Source organism: Thunnus albacares, chromosome 9 (assembly GCF_914725855.1).
Source record: "Thunnus albacares chromosome 9, fThuAlb1.1, whole genome shotgun sequence".
Classification (NCBI taxonomy): Eukaryota; Metazoa; Chordata; class Actinopteri; order Scombriformes; family Scombridae; genus Thunnus; species Thunnus albacares.
The window spans coordinates 18,705,218-18,722,935 of NC_058114.1; the positions used below are offsets into that span (position 1 = coordinate 18,705,218).

A 17,718-nucleotide genomic window follows, 5' to 3' on the forward strand; every position below is an offset into this window, starting at 1 on the left:
AAACTAATAAACTACAAACTAATCACGTCATTCTCACGGCGATAGGCGCTCAACGATTTGATTGGTGGAACATTTCTGAGGTCAAAGTTTAACTTCCGTGTCACGCAGCTAACATGGCGGTGAGTTCGTATGGTGTTCGCTTTCATTCAAACATCACATTACCACTGTACTTATTAACATACCCAGTTATATTCTTTACTGGCAAGTGTTTACTCTGAACATAAGTTGATATGTACCATAAATGCTTGTGTGTAATTAACACGCGGCTGTTCTGTAATTCGCTGTTTAGCCATCAAAGCTAACGTAATGCTAAGTTAATGTTTGTGTGCGGCTAGCTTGCATGTGACTTAAAAACAATGTCGCTTTACATGTTTTTAGGATAAAGAAAAGAAGAAAAAGGAGAGTATCTTCGACTTGTCAAAATACATCGACAAGCCGATTCGTGTGAAGTTTCAAGGAGGACGAGAGGGTAGGTGCATCTATTGTGATGGCTTAACCAGATGAAACGGTACAAACACCAGCGACTGTTTGTTTGGAGTGAAAGTTTCCTACATGAATCTTTACACTGTGTATTTTTCCCATCTAGCCAGCGGTGTCCTGAAAGGTTTCGACCCTCTGCTGAACCTGGTGCTGGACGGCACCATCGAGTACATGCGGGGTGAGAAACGGCATGAATGTGTCTGTTTAAAATGAGAATAGAAATACACTAAACACCGCGAGGGTTCATTCATTTCGACAGCTTGTCAGATAAAAAAACATGAAATTGTTACCACCTACTGCTCTACATGAATCAGAAACAGGTTTATTGTCAAGTAGGTTTACACATACAAGGATGTTGCCTTAGTGTTGTGGTGCATAACAATCAAAATATAATATATATAAATAAAATAGAAATCTACAAATAAAGTGATTTAGTTAAAAATGTTTCTGACTGAAATTAATCAAGTTATATCTTTAAAAAAGTGTCCTCATCTGATGGAAAGATGAACAACAATAGTAGCAAAAGCAAGCAAAGTTTAGAGATTTTATTGAACTTTATAGTCTGTGGCTAAAAGCTCAATGTGTCTAAATGCTGAATTTGAGTCAGCAGCATTCTGAGACTAGATTGATTTTATCTGATGATTGATAATACACTGCAGCTCTGCTCTGCAGACGTAACAATCATCAAGAACAAAAGCTTCAAGCCGCTAGCCTTAAGCAGAGATTAGGAGTGGGCTTCAGAGGTCTGGTAACCTCATGCCTCACTAACATCATGGTCCCACTTTTTTTCCCTTCCAAATTTGTTGTCTACAGCCCCAACTGACGCTGACTCTAATTTCAAGCTGCTCTCTCTGGAGCCACAAAATGCTTTATACAACTTTTTCCACATATACAGTGGCACTCATCAAGACCTGTAATCAGACTCTGATGCTTAAAATGCGTAAAAAAAACCTTTAATCATGCAGAAAAAGCCACGTTTGGTAATTAACCCAAAGTTTGCCTTCAGATTGTCTCCTTTTGAACACATGGTACAGTAGGAGATGTGTCTGGCTTGGTTTAGGAGTAATTCAATGACAATTGATTGATTTGAATAATTGTTCGACTTGGAACTTTAACTGTTGTTGTCTGCAATCCTTGTCCATCCAGATCCAGATGACCAGCTAAAGCTGACAGAAGACACCAGGCAGCTGGGACTGGTGGTCTGCAGAGGGACCTCCGTAGTGCTTATCTGTCCTCAGGATGGCATGGAGGCTATACCAAATCCATTCATACAGCAGCAGGATGGCTAACACACAGTCTGTCACTCTCTGAGCCACAGACACACACACACACACACACACACAAATACAAACATGCACACACTTGAATATTTTGCAAGTTTTTTTTTTCTTATTTTAATTTTTTAAATTGTAACAGTAGTGATGTATAAAACAAAGCAAATTTCTGTTGTTAAAAATCATAAGTTGATCAGCAAAAGGACATTTGAAAGCACTTTTGTTTCTATCTGTGGTGTGCAAATTTGCAAAGATTTGAGTTGTAAAGAGCCCACAAGTTTGGAAAGTGTTAACAGTACCGTTTTCTTTTTATCCAGAATAACTGAACTTTTTACTCCTCTTTGTTTTTGATAAGAAAATAAAATGAAAACGTATGTTGGGTCTTGTAAATGTTTGTCTTCTTTGCACTTGTACATTTTGGATGGACAAATTGAGGACTGAGTTGCAGAAACTACACTTATTTTAAATGTAATTGAGAGAACCCTGAACGTCTTGATTGAAGACTTTTCCAGCGGGATTATAACCTATTCAGCAGTGCGCAGTGGCCCCTGGTGTTTGATATAGTTATTCAGTCATTGCTGCCTAATTTGGCCAGGAAAAAAACAATCATCTGGTTAAATAAAAGCTCAAATCTAACTTTCACCTGGCTTAGTCACAGCTAATTTGCACCTATGGTCCTTTTACAATCACACACATTAATAGATTATGTCATGTATCACAGGCCAACTGTCCACCTAATCTGCGGAAAACTGGCTACAGCTCCATCCTCTTTTTCAAACAGTAACAAAGGTATTTGTCACCCTCAAGTGTTCATAGGGATAAAGGGAGTGTGTGTTGTGTGTGATGATAAGCCATTCAAGCCTGTCGGCACACTGACAAAGACACATTGTGGTATTAACTGCTTTAAGTCAGGAGCGCTTTTAACAGGGTGGGGGAATCATTTAAGTAAACTACATTCACTTTAGGTAGGATTGTACCTTTTTAAGGGGAAGTAAGACAAGTAAATGTATTGTTTTCATAGTCCCAAGTAATGTAAAATGAGGGGCTTACATCTCACTTGTGAACTTTGTATTGGTATTTTTCTTGTCAACATTGTGTCCTGAATTATGTTCCAAATTTCACTTAATAGATTTTTGAATATAAAATATATTTTTGTATAATATATATTGTGAATTTTGAAAAATCTCCCTAAAATGGAGTTTTATATAATGTCACTTCTTCCCTCTAAATGTAAGTGCCATAGGCTAATAAATTCATAGTAAAGGCACCTGAACTGAACTGATTGGAGGTAAAAAAATAAATAAATAAATAAATAAATAAAAAAAAAAGGCCCCTAAAGATTTGCCAGGTGTGAGTCCGGGACTTGCAGCCAAAAGTAAAATAAATTTCCAGGAGTCCTCGCCCCTCCTCTGCTGCTCAGTCACTGTGTCAGTGGAGCACAGACGGGCAGCAACTAGAGGGAGTGCTGGGCTGCACTGAAGAGCAGGTAGATTTTTTTATTCCCTGTTTTTTTCCAGCGTTATTAAATTTGCTTTAATGTGAGTTGCGTCAAGGAGCACCGGATGTTTACCTGGATATAATGGAAGCTCTGAGGTGACAGCAGAAACGCTTGTGCATATCGAGGCGTAACCTAAAAGCGTTTTTTTGCGCTCAGAGGGATCAAGACCGAAGGGAGGAGGGTCGGAAGGGGATTTCTGAGGCCGAGTCGACTTCCTAAAGTAAACTGAAAAGGGGAGTTACTTTCGCGGGACGGACGCGGCACGCCCCTTTGGCAGGTGGAACAAATAGCGGACCTCTCGGTCTTGTCCCTTGTCTTCCATCCATGTATGTATTCTTGTGCGCGTCAAGTCATGCACTAAGAACGGCAGGATATCGTAAATGTCAGTGTTCAGGGGAATGAGAGAAGAAAGAGGTGAGTGAGTTTACCTCAGAACATAAAGCCTGTATTGTTTAATGCTCCGCACAGGTGCACCTGGAGTCACGGTGCGTAAATGGCTGCTGCGGGGAAAATTTTCATCGAGTCTATTAATTCATTTAATTCTTGTTATCTGTAAAACTTTTGGAAAGTTTTCTTGTTTTGTGCTGTGACCTTATTCCACATCTGATTTGTGATCACGAAGTAACATGGCTTTAAGCACGCCAGCACGATCCAGGAGCTTGATGTTTTTATGTAGACTTGACGAGTTAATATTCCTCAAAATAATTAGTCTTTCCAGCAGGCTACCTTCCATTGGTTTGGAACATTTTATAACCTTCTTATCCTATTGAATACCCATCATTGGTGAATATTGTATCATGAATTTATGCAGGATTATGTGTGTGAATCGTCAAATGGAGATTATACTACCTATAACAAGGACTGGGGAAAAATAATTATTAAATATTATTAACTTTCAGTGGATTCCTACCTGATGAACATAGTGTAATCATTTCACGTATTTCTGCTGGTCAAATTTACATTTTTAAAAAAATAGCTATCTAAGGTTTTGGTTTACATGTGTAAACACTTGTCTGGCATAATGCCTTGCAAATGAACACACACTGTAAATGTGATTTGACATAAATATTCCATATTGTGATATATTTATATCAATGTCATAAACATATTCTTATTTATAAGGTGTCACCATCTACATCTCATATTATATCCCAGTGTGTCATCAAACATTTTAGGTCATACTGAATACGGTGAATTACAGAACAACTGCTATTGTATTTTTTCCCAGGCCTGGATAATTTTGTCTACTGGGCAATATGATACTGGAGACAGTGGAATGTGAGTTGTGAGGTTGGTGCTGTGAATCCAACATGGAGGTGAAGAAGGATGGAGGAGGGTCGTGGTCCTCTCCAGGACCCTCTTCTGCTCCCTCCAACCCTGCCTGCTACAGGAGTACCCTCGTAGCTTTCCTCCTCTTCTTCCTCGTTATAGGAGTCTTTGTAGGCCTGCTTATTGGTAGGTTTGCAGACAGTTAATGTCACATTCACAACACAATCACATAACTTTAATTTGAGACATTTAACGTACCATAAAGGCACAAAGTAACATGTTCTAAGCTCTTTAGACCCCTCTGTTATAAACAGTTTCTAAAGTTGATCCATTTTTGTTGCCATCCGTGTTATTTCTCCTCTATTTTTGCCAGCATACCTGGTGCAGGAGCAGCATTATTTCATGGAGACAGTGGAGCTGAAGGGTCTGAAGTATGACCCTGTTCTGCAGGATGAGAACTCTGGCTTCTCCATAGTACTGTCTTCAGTTTTAAAATCAAAGGTTGGTCCTGACAGTCACCATGATGAGAGCTTAATATTTCCTTTAAAATGTGCTAAATCGTTAATTTTCACTTTCTTACAGATTAAAAACGTCTTCACTGCCTCATCAGTATCACATCACTACATTGACTGTAGTATTGTTGCCTATGGGTGAGTGAGAGGTGAACAACAAATTTTTAAAAAATCACATCTGAGGTCTTTGAAACAACCACATTGTGTTTTTTCCCCTGTTTTTTCCAGTAACATTAATGGTGACGTGATGGCGACATTCAGACTGGTCTTCAGGGTCTCCAGGGTCCAGCAGTATTCAGACAACTTTGTTCAGGACTTGCTGAGAGCAGGGCTCAGCTCAGTCATGCACGGGAAACCACTAGAGGTGCCTGAGTTTGGACAGATCAGCGCTATCATCTTACTGGGTAGTAAAACAATACTGTCATCAGTTGACTGTCTGTGGCCTTACAAGTGGATGTGTGTAGTGTGAGTTATGAAAATAGGCCACAGCAGTGCATTGTCTCAAAGCTGCAACAGTCTTCACAGGATCTAATAATGCTTTCTCTCTATTCCCAGGGGCCAGCGGGAAGTCATTTTATGCGATTGGAGATGATATGATAGGTGAGTGTATGTTTTTTGACCCACATCCAATGGTATTTGAAAATATTTAATAAACACAGCCATCCTTCTTGCACCTAAACACCTTAAACAATTACATCTTAAAGGAATATTACCTATATATTGTTTAATACATATCTTAAGTTTCCTTTCAAAAGGTTGTTCTAATTCTTTGTTTATTTCTCTGAGTTATTTATGACTTGTTTACATCATCCTTTCTCTAACTCTCATCTCCATTTAACATCTGGACTCTCCAGCCAGATGTCCTGACAACACCTTCACTTGTGACAACGGAGAATGCGTCACCAAATTAAATCCAGGGTGTGACTTCATACCGGACTGCGCAGATGGATCTGATGAAGCTCGTTGCGGTGAGTGACTCTTCAAACTATAAATTATTACCTCAATCCCTCTTTCTCTCCCACCCTCCATCTTATCCACTCATCACACTCTCCCTCTCAGTCTGCGGCACACGTCCTGCCATGGGGAGTCGGGTTGTGGGTGGTGAAGATGCTCGGCAAGGGGAGCTGCCGTGGCAGGTCAGTCTGAGGCACCATGGACGCCACACTTGTGGAGCCTCCATCATCAGCGAACGGTGGCTGGTCAGCGCAGCACACTGCTTTGAGAGGTATGCCGCAATTGTCAACCTGTGAGCAAGTTGTATTTCCTAAGTGGTGATTACTAACAACCTGCTACATTAGTAATCAGAAGTTTAAGGACGATTTCATTAGACACTAAATTGTGAAATTCATGGAATTACATATAATAAATTGAAACCACGATTTGTCTACCTCTCTATTTTTAGGGATGACGACCCCAAAGAGTGGACGGCCCTTGTAGGAGCCAGCCTGGTGAGCGGCGAGGAGTCAGAGTCCAAAACGATTAACATCAAGTCGCTGGTTGTGTCTCCAGACTATAACCCCATGACCACCGACAATGATGTGACTGTACTGGAGCTGGAGACCCCTCTCACCTTCAGCCCTTACATCCAGCCTGTGTGCCTGCCCTCCCCATCTCACGTCTTTGCTCCCGGCCACAGCTGTGTGGTGTCGGGGTGGGGTGCACTAAACATGTTTAATTGTGAGTCTGCCTGCAGGAATTCACCTCAGAACAACAGATGAGGGATTTAGACTGAAAAGGAGCTCATTTACAGATTTCTCATCCTTTTTTTTCTTGACCCACTATGATGTCAATTGAGTGCCAACATTGTCTGTTGAAGTTTTCAGATGATATTTTCCCATAAGATAATAATGAAAAATAAATCATTCATAGTGCAGAGACAAGGAACAAACAGGATAATTAAGGCATTCGATGTTTATTTCATGGCTCAGCTACAACAGTCAGTCGTATGGGAAAATTGTATCCATAAACAGTAATGCAGGCTTTTAGACACACATTTAAGCTACATCATGACAGCTAAAGTCCTACATAACATCCTCTCTCATATTTCAGAATTGTATTATCCAGCTCTATATGCAGTTATTCTAGACTTACAGTACACCCTAATGTTCTTGAAAGCTGTTGTCCCTTGTCATTGAAAAGTACATGAAATAGCTTTTGTGTGTATACTGTATATAATTATAATATCATATCAAAAATTTCTACTGCTGTGCAGCTGGACTTCAAGCTCAAACATGATCAATAATGAATAATTCAGTTGTCTTGTGCTCTTCTGTCATTCAGCTGAAGTGCCTCCCACACTGCAGAAGGCGGTGGTGAAAATCATTGACTCCAAGGTTTGCAATAAATCGTCTGTGTACAGAGGAGCAGTTTCTCAAAACATGATGTGTGCTGGATTCCTGCAGGGCAAGGTGGACTCTTGTCAGGTCAGTGCTGTTTTTATGTGGTTCACATAATGTAGCTACAATAGTATGAGCTATCAACTTACATCTTCTTACAATAGATTCTTGACTTGGGGCAAAGTTTGTGTACGTACAATGATGATCTGGTTTTCTTTTACTATTTTGAAACTATACTTGGTGTTGAAACTGTGTGATAAAACTGGTCCCACCCTAAAAATAGAGGCCTGTAGGCTGTTGCTGTTATTTTCAGTCCAGCTTAACATGATGATGTGTGCTGTTAATATGACAAGAAGAAAACAAGGCATTGCTCCCTAGTGAATATTATATCATATGTGGGAACTTGAAGCTTTGTCCCATTTGTTTTCAGTTTGACCATCATAGACACGTCAATTCATTTTCTAAACTGACACACAGAGTTGAAAATCAGCAAAATGACACAAGCTTTCTGCAGAACAACAGCACTGCCCTGAGTACAGATAATCAGAGGTGTTGTGTTTTTCTTGCAGGGTGATTCTGGAGGGCCTCTGGTGTGTGAGGGGGCCCCGGGGAGGTTCTTCCTGGCTGGAGTGGTGAGCTGGGGTGTGGGCTGCGCCCAGATCAACAGGCCTGGGGTTTATTCTCGGATCACCAGGCTCCGCAACTGGATTCTAAGCCACACAGATCCCAGCTTGGTCCACGATTACTCCCAGTATGTTCCTACTGTGCCAGGTACTGTTCCAGGAGAGACCTTTAATAACCCACCGGCACCCAGGACAATAGCCATGGATGTGTCGCCTGCACCAACACTTCCTGGTATTGTCCTAATGAAAGCAACTTCACTGCTAAAATAATTTATAAATGAGTTGCTCATTCACCAGTTAGTAGCCTAATACCCATGCTTCTCTCTTCATCATGTCTTTTAGTCTTGAACTGCAGTGGGAACTTCCAGTGTAGTGCCTCTTCCTGCATCGGCAAGGTCAATCCAGAGTGTGATGGAGTCCCTGACTGCCCCAACCAGGCTGACGAAAGAAACTGTGGTTAGTTTATATGCGTAAAGCAGAGAACGTGACTTGCTTTAAAAGAAATGTTTCTGACATGTGTTTTTATTTCAGACTGCGGTGTGCGCCCTGCATTGGGCTCCCAGAGGATTGTGGGTGGAGTAACAGCTCGTAGGGGGGAGTGGCCTTGGATTGGCAGTCTCCAGTACCAGAGACTTCACCGTTGTGGCGCCACACTCATTCACAGCAAATGGTTGCTGAGTGCAGCACACTGCTTCAAAAGGTTCTGTGTATTAGCTAAATTTTAAGTTACTTTTTAAAACATGGAATATCACCTCACACAACCTGAAGCTATGTGATTTAGCACAGCAGCAAAATTAAAAATCACACCACTAGCACACACAGTTATATACTCAATAACTCTTCTATTAGATCCAGAGTGGTCCTGACCCTGTTATAACCTACACCCACAGTGACTCGAGCCCTACTAACTGGGCTGTGAGCCTGGGATCTGTGCTGCGCTCAGGGGTAGGAGCACTGGTCATACCCATCCAGAGGGTCATCATCCACCCAGCTTTTAATGGCACCAGCATGGACCATGATGTGGCTCTGCTGGAGCTAGCAGTCCCAGCCCCAACGTCCTACACCATCCAGTCTGTCTGTCTCCCCTCACCGGTGCACCGCTTCCTGAAGAATGCAGAGTGCTACATCACAGGCTGGGGATCCATGAGGGAAGGAGGTGAGAAATGTAGTGTTGCTTCACACTGATATGACATATAGTTTCCCAGAAAGCATTGCACAAGTGCATTAATGATATTAACATGTTAAAACAAACTGACCATTTAGAAATCATCCTCCACATGGAATTCTATGGTCACACAAAAAAAAAAAAAAAAAAAAAAAGAAATTATGAGGAGCATCTTGGTTGAGAAATGTGGGTAGAGGCAAGAAAACATCAGTGGAGTGAAGTTCCAACATTATTATTACAGTAAAAACAGGAAAACAGACTTAACAGAATCCTTCTTATTTTACATTTACAAGAGTTCTTGTGCTAAGCAAATTATCCCTGGGCTGTATGGCCATCCACTTATCCTCTTATGAATATTACATGAACTATGAATGGGCACTTAGATTACAGTACATATGATATTTTCTCATTTAACTCTGCAGCCATGCAGATAGTTTCACACTCTCCTGAATTATCTTCCCACTGAAACTTCTACTGCTTGACCAGCAGGATGGAGATGAATGAAATTAGGTTTTTAGTGTTGTGTTAAAAATGTAACAGAAACTTGTCTTTCCATAAACAGTTTTGTAATCAGGCTTTATCTTAGTGAAAATGCATAAGCCACTAGTATAGATGTCATTCTCCTTCCCATAGGTTCATTGACCAACCTGCTGCAGAAAGCTGCAGTGAACATCATCGACCAGGCAGACTGCCAGCAGTCATATGGAGACATACTGAGTCCTAACATGATGTGTGCTGGATACATGGAGGGAGGCAGAGACACTTGTTTGGTAAGATGTAGTACAGTATACTGTGTGACACAAAAACTTTTTTAAAAGCCTGGGAATGGGCCAGACATCTGGGTGGTACAGTCTTGGCAGCGTCTGAGCAGTAAGATTGTGGGCCGAGATTAAACAAGTGCTCAAAGACTCTGGGAAATAGGGCCATGGCTTTGATAATTCTTTTTACAGTGGCTGGTTAACCAGGTCAGAGCAAAGTAAGTGTTGCCCTTTTCCTCCTTAGAGAATTCTAGGACTTGTCTCTGAAAAAGTAAAAACATACAAATAAATTGTGGTTTAAGAATACTTTGGGTATTACAATTATGATGCTAACATGACGGAGTAAACAAGTGTTGCTAATTCAAAAAATTGTTACACTTACTGTATGTGAGAGATGCAAATCTCTCTAATGGGAAAGAGTGGAGTTTCTTTCCTAAAAATACAGAGCTCCCCTTCTCACCTGCTCCCTCTCTGTAATCTTCTTATGTAAGGAAACCCACATGCATTCCTGTCTCGGTCAAAGCACCTGGCATCTCAGCAGCTATCCAAGTGACATTCTCTTTGTACCCACTTAAGAACATAGAAGAAATTATTACCTTTAGCAAAATAATAACTGCAGATCTGTTGGTGTTTCTTGCCTCTCTTCTCCATCATTCAGGGAGACTCTGGAGGGCCACTGACCTGTCGCCAGCTCTCTGGCCAATGGTTTATTGCTGGAGTGACCAGCTGGGGACATGGATGCGGGCGAATAGGTTTTCCAGGGGTTTACACTCGAGTGACATCTGTAAGGAAATGGATATCTACATACCTGCCTTTCTGAAGTTTGATAAGAAGCAAAAAAAGCAGCTGTGCCCAGAGAGATGATACACCAAATGGACAGCGGATTTTCCTTTTCTCCACAAAATTATACTTTACAAGGACTGAAGTCATGCTAACACAGTCAATACACTCACACTTACTGTTGTATTGACCTGTGTGACCTATTGGGTCACGGGTGCTGTTTGTAATACTGTGCAATCATCTCAACTGGGACCATCCTCTTTCAACATGTGCTGAAGAAATATGGAGAATTCTGATCTTTGGCGAGTGGACATTTTGCAAGTAAATGCATGATTGAAAGTATTTATTTCAGTTATTTATTTTCCTGACTGGTAAACATACATGGTGCAGTGTATTTTTTGTCATTTTGTGTGGGGTTCTGAATATATGTGGTTCATTTATGGGCACATTTCCTTGTCTGTTTTTGTGTTTTAGAAAAATAGTAAGACTAGGTTGCAATGTAGTAATGGTCACTGAATGGAGGACTTTCTGGGGGAAATATATAAAGGAATTCACCTTTTGCCTGAGTTCCATGAAGGCAACAAAACAGGTTGCTTCATTGACAAATTTTCACTCTTTTTGATGAGAAATTTAAAACCAACACAAGAGGAAAAAACTGATTGACATGATTTATTTATTTTTCAGGAAAACCATTTCACTTGCTCACATGCACACCTCCAATCAAACTGCAAATAATGTTCGCAGGCTTATTTGGCTTGTACTTCCCCACAAAACCTCAGCAAGATTTTTTTTTAAAAAAAAGAAATTTGGTTCCCAGACATCTGACAAACCGCACACACAAAGCTGAGAAAGATTCAATACCACATCTACAGCATGGCAGACCCTGCTGAAACAAGCCCACTACTGTGGAGGGCGGCAGATAGTGTGACAACTAGAAAACAGGTCAGACAAAACAGTTTTGTTCTCCAGGCGTACTTTGATATAGGACTGTTTGGAGGCTTGTGAATGTCAGGTTCACGGTTGTGAAAACACAAAGTTGCTCCTCAATTCTTTCTGTTGGTTTTAAGTAGGTCTACAGAGCAGGTTCACCTCACACGGCGTGTTAAGGAAAGCTGTGTTGCGTTTCCCCTTCAGGGCTCCGGTTGTGCTGCATGTTTGGTAGGCACAAATATTCTGTATGTACACATTAGGAAAGAATGAGAACACTGCTGACACAGTATTTTAAGGAGCAATTTTAGTAACTGAGAGACTCAAGTCCCATTAACCCTTATCAGTATCATGTGTCCTAATTATACAGACTAAAGCTTAGTCTGTTGGCAGGAAGATGTCAGGTTAAATACAGTGTTTCTATTGAAGTCACATTAATAAACTCTTACATTTACTCCAAACAACAAAGGCCATAGTTCTGCTGTTGACTAATCAATGACAGCCCCATTGACAATATCAAATATTGGGATACAGCCAGAACAATTTGTCAATCACAGGGCTAACACACACACGCAAACACAGTCACACTTTCATTCACTCCAATAAGCAATTTAGAGTTTCCAATTCTCCTGACCTACATGCAGGTCCATCCTGCAGCTTTTATCATGGCATGTTTAATGGTTAACCAGAAGATTAATTATATATATATATACCATAAAAACACAAATAGTTAATCTTTGTTACTGAACTTTTCCTCAGAGCAAAAAGAAAACGTCCACACAGAGACACTGTTATGGCTAGAGTCCACAGGCTCTGCTAGCCTGTCTGTGAGGTAAAATGACAAAAGTTGATGGTGTGCTGCTGCCGTGACACACCCGTGCACACCTCATGACCTCTGGTGGTGCACTGTGCTCCTCTGTGGGTAAGCGGTGGCCCGAGGAGGGAAAGGGCGAAGAGACCAATGCTCACATGCGAGCTCTTTCTCTCTGTAGTCTAGAGTTGTATGTTCGGGAAACAGTGTTCCAGGCATCCATATACCGGTCCATACACATGGCAATGCATTTCTGTGTGGATAAAAGCAGTGAGGTGAAGTTTTAACCCTGAAACTGAGTAAAAGTGTCTTTTTCAGTGCTGCCATTCATTATTTGCTCTACAAAATATCTTAAAATTCATGTAAAATGCCCATAACAAAAGTTGAAATATTCATATTACTTTGTTTAGTCTGAACAATAGTCCAAACCCCAAATATGAACAGTTTACTAAGAAAAACAGCAAAACCTAACATTTGGTAGATACTGGAACCAGTGGATTATTCTAATTTTTGCTTAAAAATGACAAACATATAAGCAGTCATTAAGGCGGACTACTTGTTTCTGCTGTAAATTTTACATCTGAAAGCAAACTTGTCATTTTCTACGGCCCAACACATACCTGCTCTGAGTTGTCCAGCGTGCTTCCAGGTTTACCTATGCACTTCTTGAAGCATTTATCTGTCATCCTCTGGAACATGAATGGAGAGATTATTAAATTTATTATAACTAACTTATAACTGACAGCTAATTTCTAGTTACAACCACAAGTTCACAACATCACCGTGTGCACATTTATATGACAATTTGCGAGTAAGAAAAACTCAAAACACCGAGTTGCAGCTGTTTGAAAAGTCAAGGTTTAGTATCAACAGCACTTCAGTGACTAATGTTGTGTTTGTATAAGTCACGTTTCATAAATGTGGGAACAAATCAATAACCATATCTGCGTGTAACGCTATGACGGGATTAATAAAGGTCATATCATCCCTAATAAACGCCACTCCAGTTAACTCTAACATGGTCTGAGTGTCAGGTTAGTGCTGCTAGTTTAGCAGCCGTGTCCATTGATTTACCTGCAGCAGCTCCTGAGCATTAGCTACCGCGATCTGGACCTTGACCTGCTCCATAATCGTGCCGGTGTCCATTTTGCCGCCCGATCCTCCTGCTGAGAAGTCAGAACCAAATCCGTCCATTTCTACCGGAGTCGTTAACTAAACTCTTAAGATTATACGATCCTCTGTAAACACACGTGTGGTGCGCCGCTGCTAGCTTTAGCTAACGTTACGTTAGTGGTCTGTGCCCTTGAGAGCGGCGGAAGGGTGCATACGTCATTTCCGTATGCAGGATCCCGACATGGGAAATGTAGTTTTTTTGGTGAGTGGCTACAGTGCAGTCAATATACTACAGCCAAAAACACTTTCTGGGATATATATGTTTTGAACTCATGTGTTTATAATACTTAAAGATCCCCTCCAGACATATATTGATACATATAAAAATACTCTTCTTGGAACAATAATGTTTGTCTGATATGCTTTTTCCACAAAAAAATACTAAAATGTTAAAATCCTTAAAACGACATCTCCTCATTAACAATTCCAGAAACTATGAATATGTTCATTTTGTTCATTTCTAAAGTTTAACTGCTGGACCCAAGAGGTCTCTTATTTCACTGTGATGTCCATTCTCAGTGTATGTGCACTAGAGGCCTCAGGTTTCCAAGCTGAATATTGGACCAGGATTGGCTCCAAACTAGTTGTGATGTCACACATCTTGCTTGTAGGCCCACCCCTAAAAATCTGATTTCCAATGAGCACAGAGAGATTTTCCACTTTCAGTAGATGAATGTGGAAACAGACTTTATGGGTCAAACTCTGCACATACATCATTCTGCACAGTGAAGCTCAAACATTCAACTATAGGAACATGAAGAGAAACATATATTTGAGTGGAAGGGGACTTTAAGAGACATATATGGCTTGTCAGCATTTATGGTCAGCACACACACACACACACACACACACACACCCTCCTTTACAAAAACCTGCGTGTACACGTGTTGCCACAAGGTGGCGATATGCTCTACTTAATTACTCAACTCAAGTTTTCCAATGGAGACTTTTCTTGAAATGTGCAACCAACAGATACATATAACAAATAGTGAAAGTATATTTTCAATACATATGATCATCCATCCATCATTCATCCATCTTCCATTAACAGTTTCAACAGTAGTCTACAGCATATTCAGTCATTTCATTGTAGCAACAATAGCATTTGGTTATGTCCAGCACTTATTATTCAATTACCCTTTAAAATTAGATTGCATTATTTTAGTGAAATTACTGGATAGACTATTTTGTTTGTTTTCTGTCTTCCAATAGAATAGAATAGACTTGATTGTCCGCAAAAGTGGAAAACAGAACAACCACAGAACAACAACACTGACAGTATGAATACTCCAAGTACAGTAATAAAATACAATACACAAATTATATAAGAAAAAGAGATTAGGATCACAGATTAAGATTGAGTCTCTAGGAATTGAGCAAGCTAATTGCCTTTGTGATAAATTACCTCTAATACATTCTTTACAGCCAGAGGTTAGCCTTTCAAATTTTTATGTTTTCGACTCATCTTTTTGTGTCTTGTTTATTTTGGCTGAATTTTTGTTATAATAAAATTAATAAATACATCTGCAGCAAGCACGTATTATATTCTGATTCTCCATGGCAGACTATTTGAAGATAAATTAAATAATAAATGCAGAGACAGTACATAATTTAAAATATGACATATTTTCTTTAATTCATTTTAAATGTATACTTACATAGTCAGTCATTCCAAGTTTGTTATTGTACGATTGCTCTGTTTAAATGGATGAATTAGTTAAAATTTCAGTAGAGACTAAACTTGTCTACTAGCTCTGGGTGAAAGGGTAAATAAATAAAACATTTACCTCAAACTAACATAACAGGAAGAGCAGGAGTTGACTACAGAAATAGAAAGACATAAGAACCTCTGCATTGTTTTTAGTCATGAGGCCATGAGGAGGCATGAGGATGACCCCCTCTGAGGACCCCTCTCCTTATGTTTCAGATAGGATGACCTCACTGAGAAGACCACCTGCCTTGAGTAAAAAAAATATGTGGTACAGTGAGTCTGCAGGCAACAATGGAGTGACGGTTACCGTCATCTAAACAGACACTGTGAGTGGCTTGTTGCGATGCAGGGGGGCACTGTGGAATAATTGTGGGGGGTCTGATTAGTGGCGTGCCGGCCTAAGAGTAATTAATGACCGGTTACACAATGCTCGCACCCACTCACATGCAAACACACACACATACACATAAGTCCTTTGACCAGTTTGGCTTCAAGCCACAGGGCTTGAAAGGGGGAAGGGGAGGGGTTGGGTTAAAGTGCAGTAAAATGAATTAACCCTAGATTACAATCATGAGTTCATTAATCTAATCTTCTTAAATTCTTAATCTCCTTTAGGCACACTTGTGTGTATGAAAGCATTTGGCCCCATCAGCTTCATGGGAGGCTTAAATGAGCACCGGCAACAATGGTTACGAGAAGGTGAATTACCCATGAGTGTGTTTATCGGTGTCAAATTTGGAGGTTGGTTGAGTTGAGTGGTTAGTTCAAGTGTAAGAAAAGACATTTGATAACTTGAGATATAAGAAGCTCTCAGATTTAAATCTCTTTTAAGGAAAAAAGAGCAAATAGTAGATAAAAAGGAAGCCTGACTGTCTCTTTTGCACTCACACACACACACAGCAGCACCTTTTAATCTTCAAAAGCAGCTGTTCATGACCCCATCAAACCCTGCCACCCCCAAATGTCCTCAGAGTCTCTATTGTTTGAATAAAAATGAGACTTACAACATTACAAATATCTGTGATCCATTAAATTATATAAGTAGATCTGTGACATCTCTGACTACAATTCTTTCTTGTTTGCTTTTTAACAGCAGAGACGCTTTGACTTGTCACAGCAGGAAAAGCACAGGTGCAACCAATAATATTAACCATTGCTCTGCTCCATTTAAGTGTCCTAGTACCCCAAAAAGCAGCCTGCACAGACATTACCAGAAACTGGTTTTGTGCAATTGGCACATCTAAATGGAATACAGCCATCATTAATGTTATTAATTATCCCTGCAAGACATGTTGACATGTTGGGACATGTCTCAACAAAGAACTCAGTGTATCTTTCACAGAGAAGACATTTATTTCTTGAGTCTCTACTTCTTTAAATTCTACTTTCATTACTAACTTTTATCTATTACTCAGATAAAAGTTACATACACAACTATTTTCTCAAATTTCTACTTCACTATTGTTATCCTGCTGTTCATATCTTCTGTGTTATACCTTTTTAAGCAGCCCATGAAGTTCATTGTTTGTGCAGACTGACTTGGCTGATTCTTATTCTGAAGTGAGGAGCATTCTTGATAAATTCCTGTAAACCTCACGAGTACTTAAATCCTACAGAAAATGTGAAGAATTCAGCTGAAGAAACAATCTCATGGTCCCTCAGATGGACTTTAACCTGCCATCATATGATCATTAAGACTGTTTGTTATGTGGAGCTGGCACCCTGAGCTGAGCAGGGGCAGCGCTGATCCTGGTGCTTGGCAGAGCAGAGATGCTGATCACTTTGTTGGAGGGACTCATGACCTCTGTATTTCTAAAATCCTGACCACGACCCTGCACACAGCTACAGAGCAGACTGTTAGAGATTCAATCAGTGTTCGACACAGTAGATGCTCGCCTGCATTGTGGGGGCTCGAACCCGAGACAAGGTCGTGACAATGTTATGTATTCTGAATATAAGGAAATATATTCTGTTTCTGATGACATAGAGAAGCTGACATTCAGTTTCTATGCGCCAACCTGAAATCTACCTCAATTCTCAGTTCTGGCTTGAAACTTTTGTTATTGCAGCGGCCTTTTATTGAACTTAATTTGGGGCTTTTCATTCATATCTCCCACTGGACTTTTTTTATTCTTTCTATTTTATCTCATTACCCTTTAGCTTATTTTCTATTATACATACTAATTCTATTTATACGTGCCTTTATATACATTTCTTTTCCTTTATATGTAGTCTTTTTAATGTCAAAGCTCTTTAAATTACCCTCCTGTTGCCTTGACACCATGGTGACAAATGAGAGATTTTCTTCTGTGAGCTCTTTCAAAAGAGAAACAGGTGAAACATGGTGACAGGTGTTTTTGTGTTTTTATGGCAGTAATATGTGACACTACTGGCTCTGCAG

The 17,718-nt window shown here is 40.1% G+C and overlaps 3 protein-coding genes across 4 annotated transcripts; 2 read left to right on the forward strand and 1 right to left on the reverse strand.

Moving 5' to 3' along the window:
• The first annotated feature begins 31 nt into the window (after positions 1 to 31).
• lsm7 (LSM7 homolog, U6 small nuclear RNA and mRNA degradation associated) lies at positions 32 to 1,846 on the forward strand. Its single transcript, XM_044360842.1, has 4 exons — positions 32 to 119; positions 379 to 469; positions 587 to 658; positions 1,627 to 1,846. The coding sequence occupies exons 1-4, from the start codon at positions 114 to 116 to the stop codon at positions 1,767 to 1,769; spliced, it is 312 nt and encodes a 103-aa protein (XP_044216777.1). The 5' UTR covers positions 32 to 113; the 3' UTR covers positions 1,770 to 1,846.
• A 1,278-nt stretch (positions 1,847 to 3,124) lies between these two features.
• On the forward strand, positions 3,125 to 12,375 carry tmprss9 (transmembrane serine protease 9). 2 transcript variants are annotated; one of them, XM_044360836.1, is made up of 16 exons: positions 3,125 to 3,240; positions 4,481 to 4,707; positions 4,895 to 5,022; positions 5,104 to 5,171; positions 5,262 to 5,437; positions 5,589 to 5,633; positions 5,888 to 6,001; positions 6,093 to 6,258; positions 6,436 to 6,710; positions 7,314 to 7,456; positions 7,939 to 8,224; positions 8,335 to 8,448; positions 8,524 to 8,692; positions 8,883 to 9,148; positions 9,791 to 9,927; positions 10,574 to 12,375. In XM_044360836.1, the coding sequence occupies exons 2-16, from the start codon at positions 4,563 to 4,565 to the stop codon at positions 10,733 to 10,735; spliced, it is 2,394 nt and encodes a 797-aa protein (XP_044216771.1). In that variant the 5' UTR covers positions 3,125 to 3,240; positions 4,481 to 4,562; the 3' UTR covers positions 10,736 to 12,375. The 2 variants fall into 2 exon arrangements, with proteins under 2 accessions (XP_044216771.1, XP_044216770.1); XM_044360835.1 differs by lacking the exon at positions 3,125 to 3,240 and adding an exon at positions 3,265 to 3,666.
• On the reverse strand, positions 11,492 to 13,756 carry timm13 (translocase of inner mitochondrial membrane 13 homolog (yeast)). The gene is made up of 3 exons (XM_044360843.1): positions 13,508 to 13,756; positions 13,054 to 13,122; positions 11,492 to 12,686 (listed from the first exon to the last, which is right to left on the reverse strand). The coding sequence occupies exons 1-3, from the start codon at positions 13,625 to 13,627 to the stop codon at positions 12,588 to 12,590; spliced, it is 288 nt and encodes a 95-aa protein (XP_044216778.1). The 5' UTR covers positions 13,628 to 13,756; the 3' UTR covers positions 11,492 to 12,587.
• Between the last annotated feature and the right edge of the window lie 3,962 nt (positions 13,757 to 17,718).

Excerpts from the sequence above, each read along its gene's own strand:
- tmprss9 (XM_044360836.1), top strand. The coding sequence starts at position 4,563 with ATGGAGGTGAAGAAGGATGGAGGAGGGTCGTGGTCCTCTCCAGGACCC. Across the intron at positions 5,023-5,103 it reads CTTCAGTTTTAAAATCAAAG|ATTAAAAACGTCTTCACTGC; the intron begins GTTGGTCCTGAC and ends ACTTTCTTACAG. Across the intron at positions 5,634-5,887 it reads GATTGGAGATGATATGATAG|CCAGATGTCCTGACAACACC; the intron begins GTGAGTGTATGT and ends TGGACTCTCCAG.
- lsm7 (XM_044360842.1), top strand. Across the intron at positions 470-586 it reads GTTTCAAGGAGGACGAGAGG|CCAGCGGTGTCCTGAAAGGT; the intron begins GTAGGTGCATCT and ends TTTCCCATCTAG. Across the intron at positions 659-1,626 it reads CACCATCGAGTACATGCGGG|ATCCAGATGACCAGCTAAAG; the intron begins GTGAGAAACGGC and ends TTGTCCATCCAG.
- timm13 (XM_044360843.1), bottom strand. The coding sequence starts at position 13,627 with ATGGACGGATTTGGTTCTGACTTCTCAGCAGGAGGATCGGGCGGCAAA. Across the intron at positions 13,123-13,507 it reads ATGCTCAGGAGCTGCTGCAG|AGGATGACAGATAAATGCTT; the intron begins GTAAATCAATGG and ends TTCATGTTCCAG. Across the intron at positions 12,687-13,053 it reads CGCTGGACAACTCAGAGCAG|AAATGCATTGCCATGTGTAT; the intron begins GTATGTGTTGGG and ends TTATCCACACAG.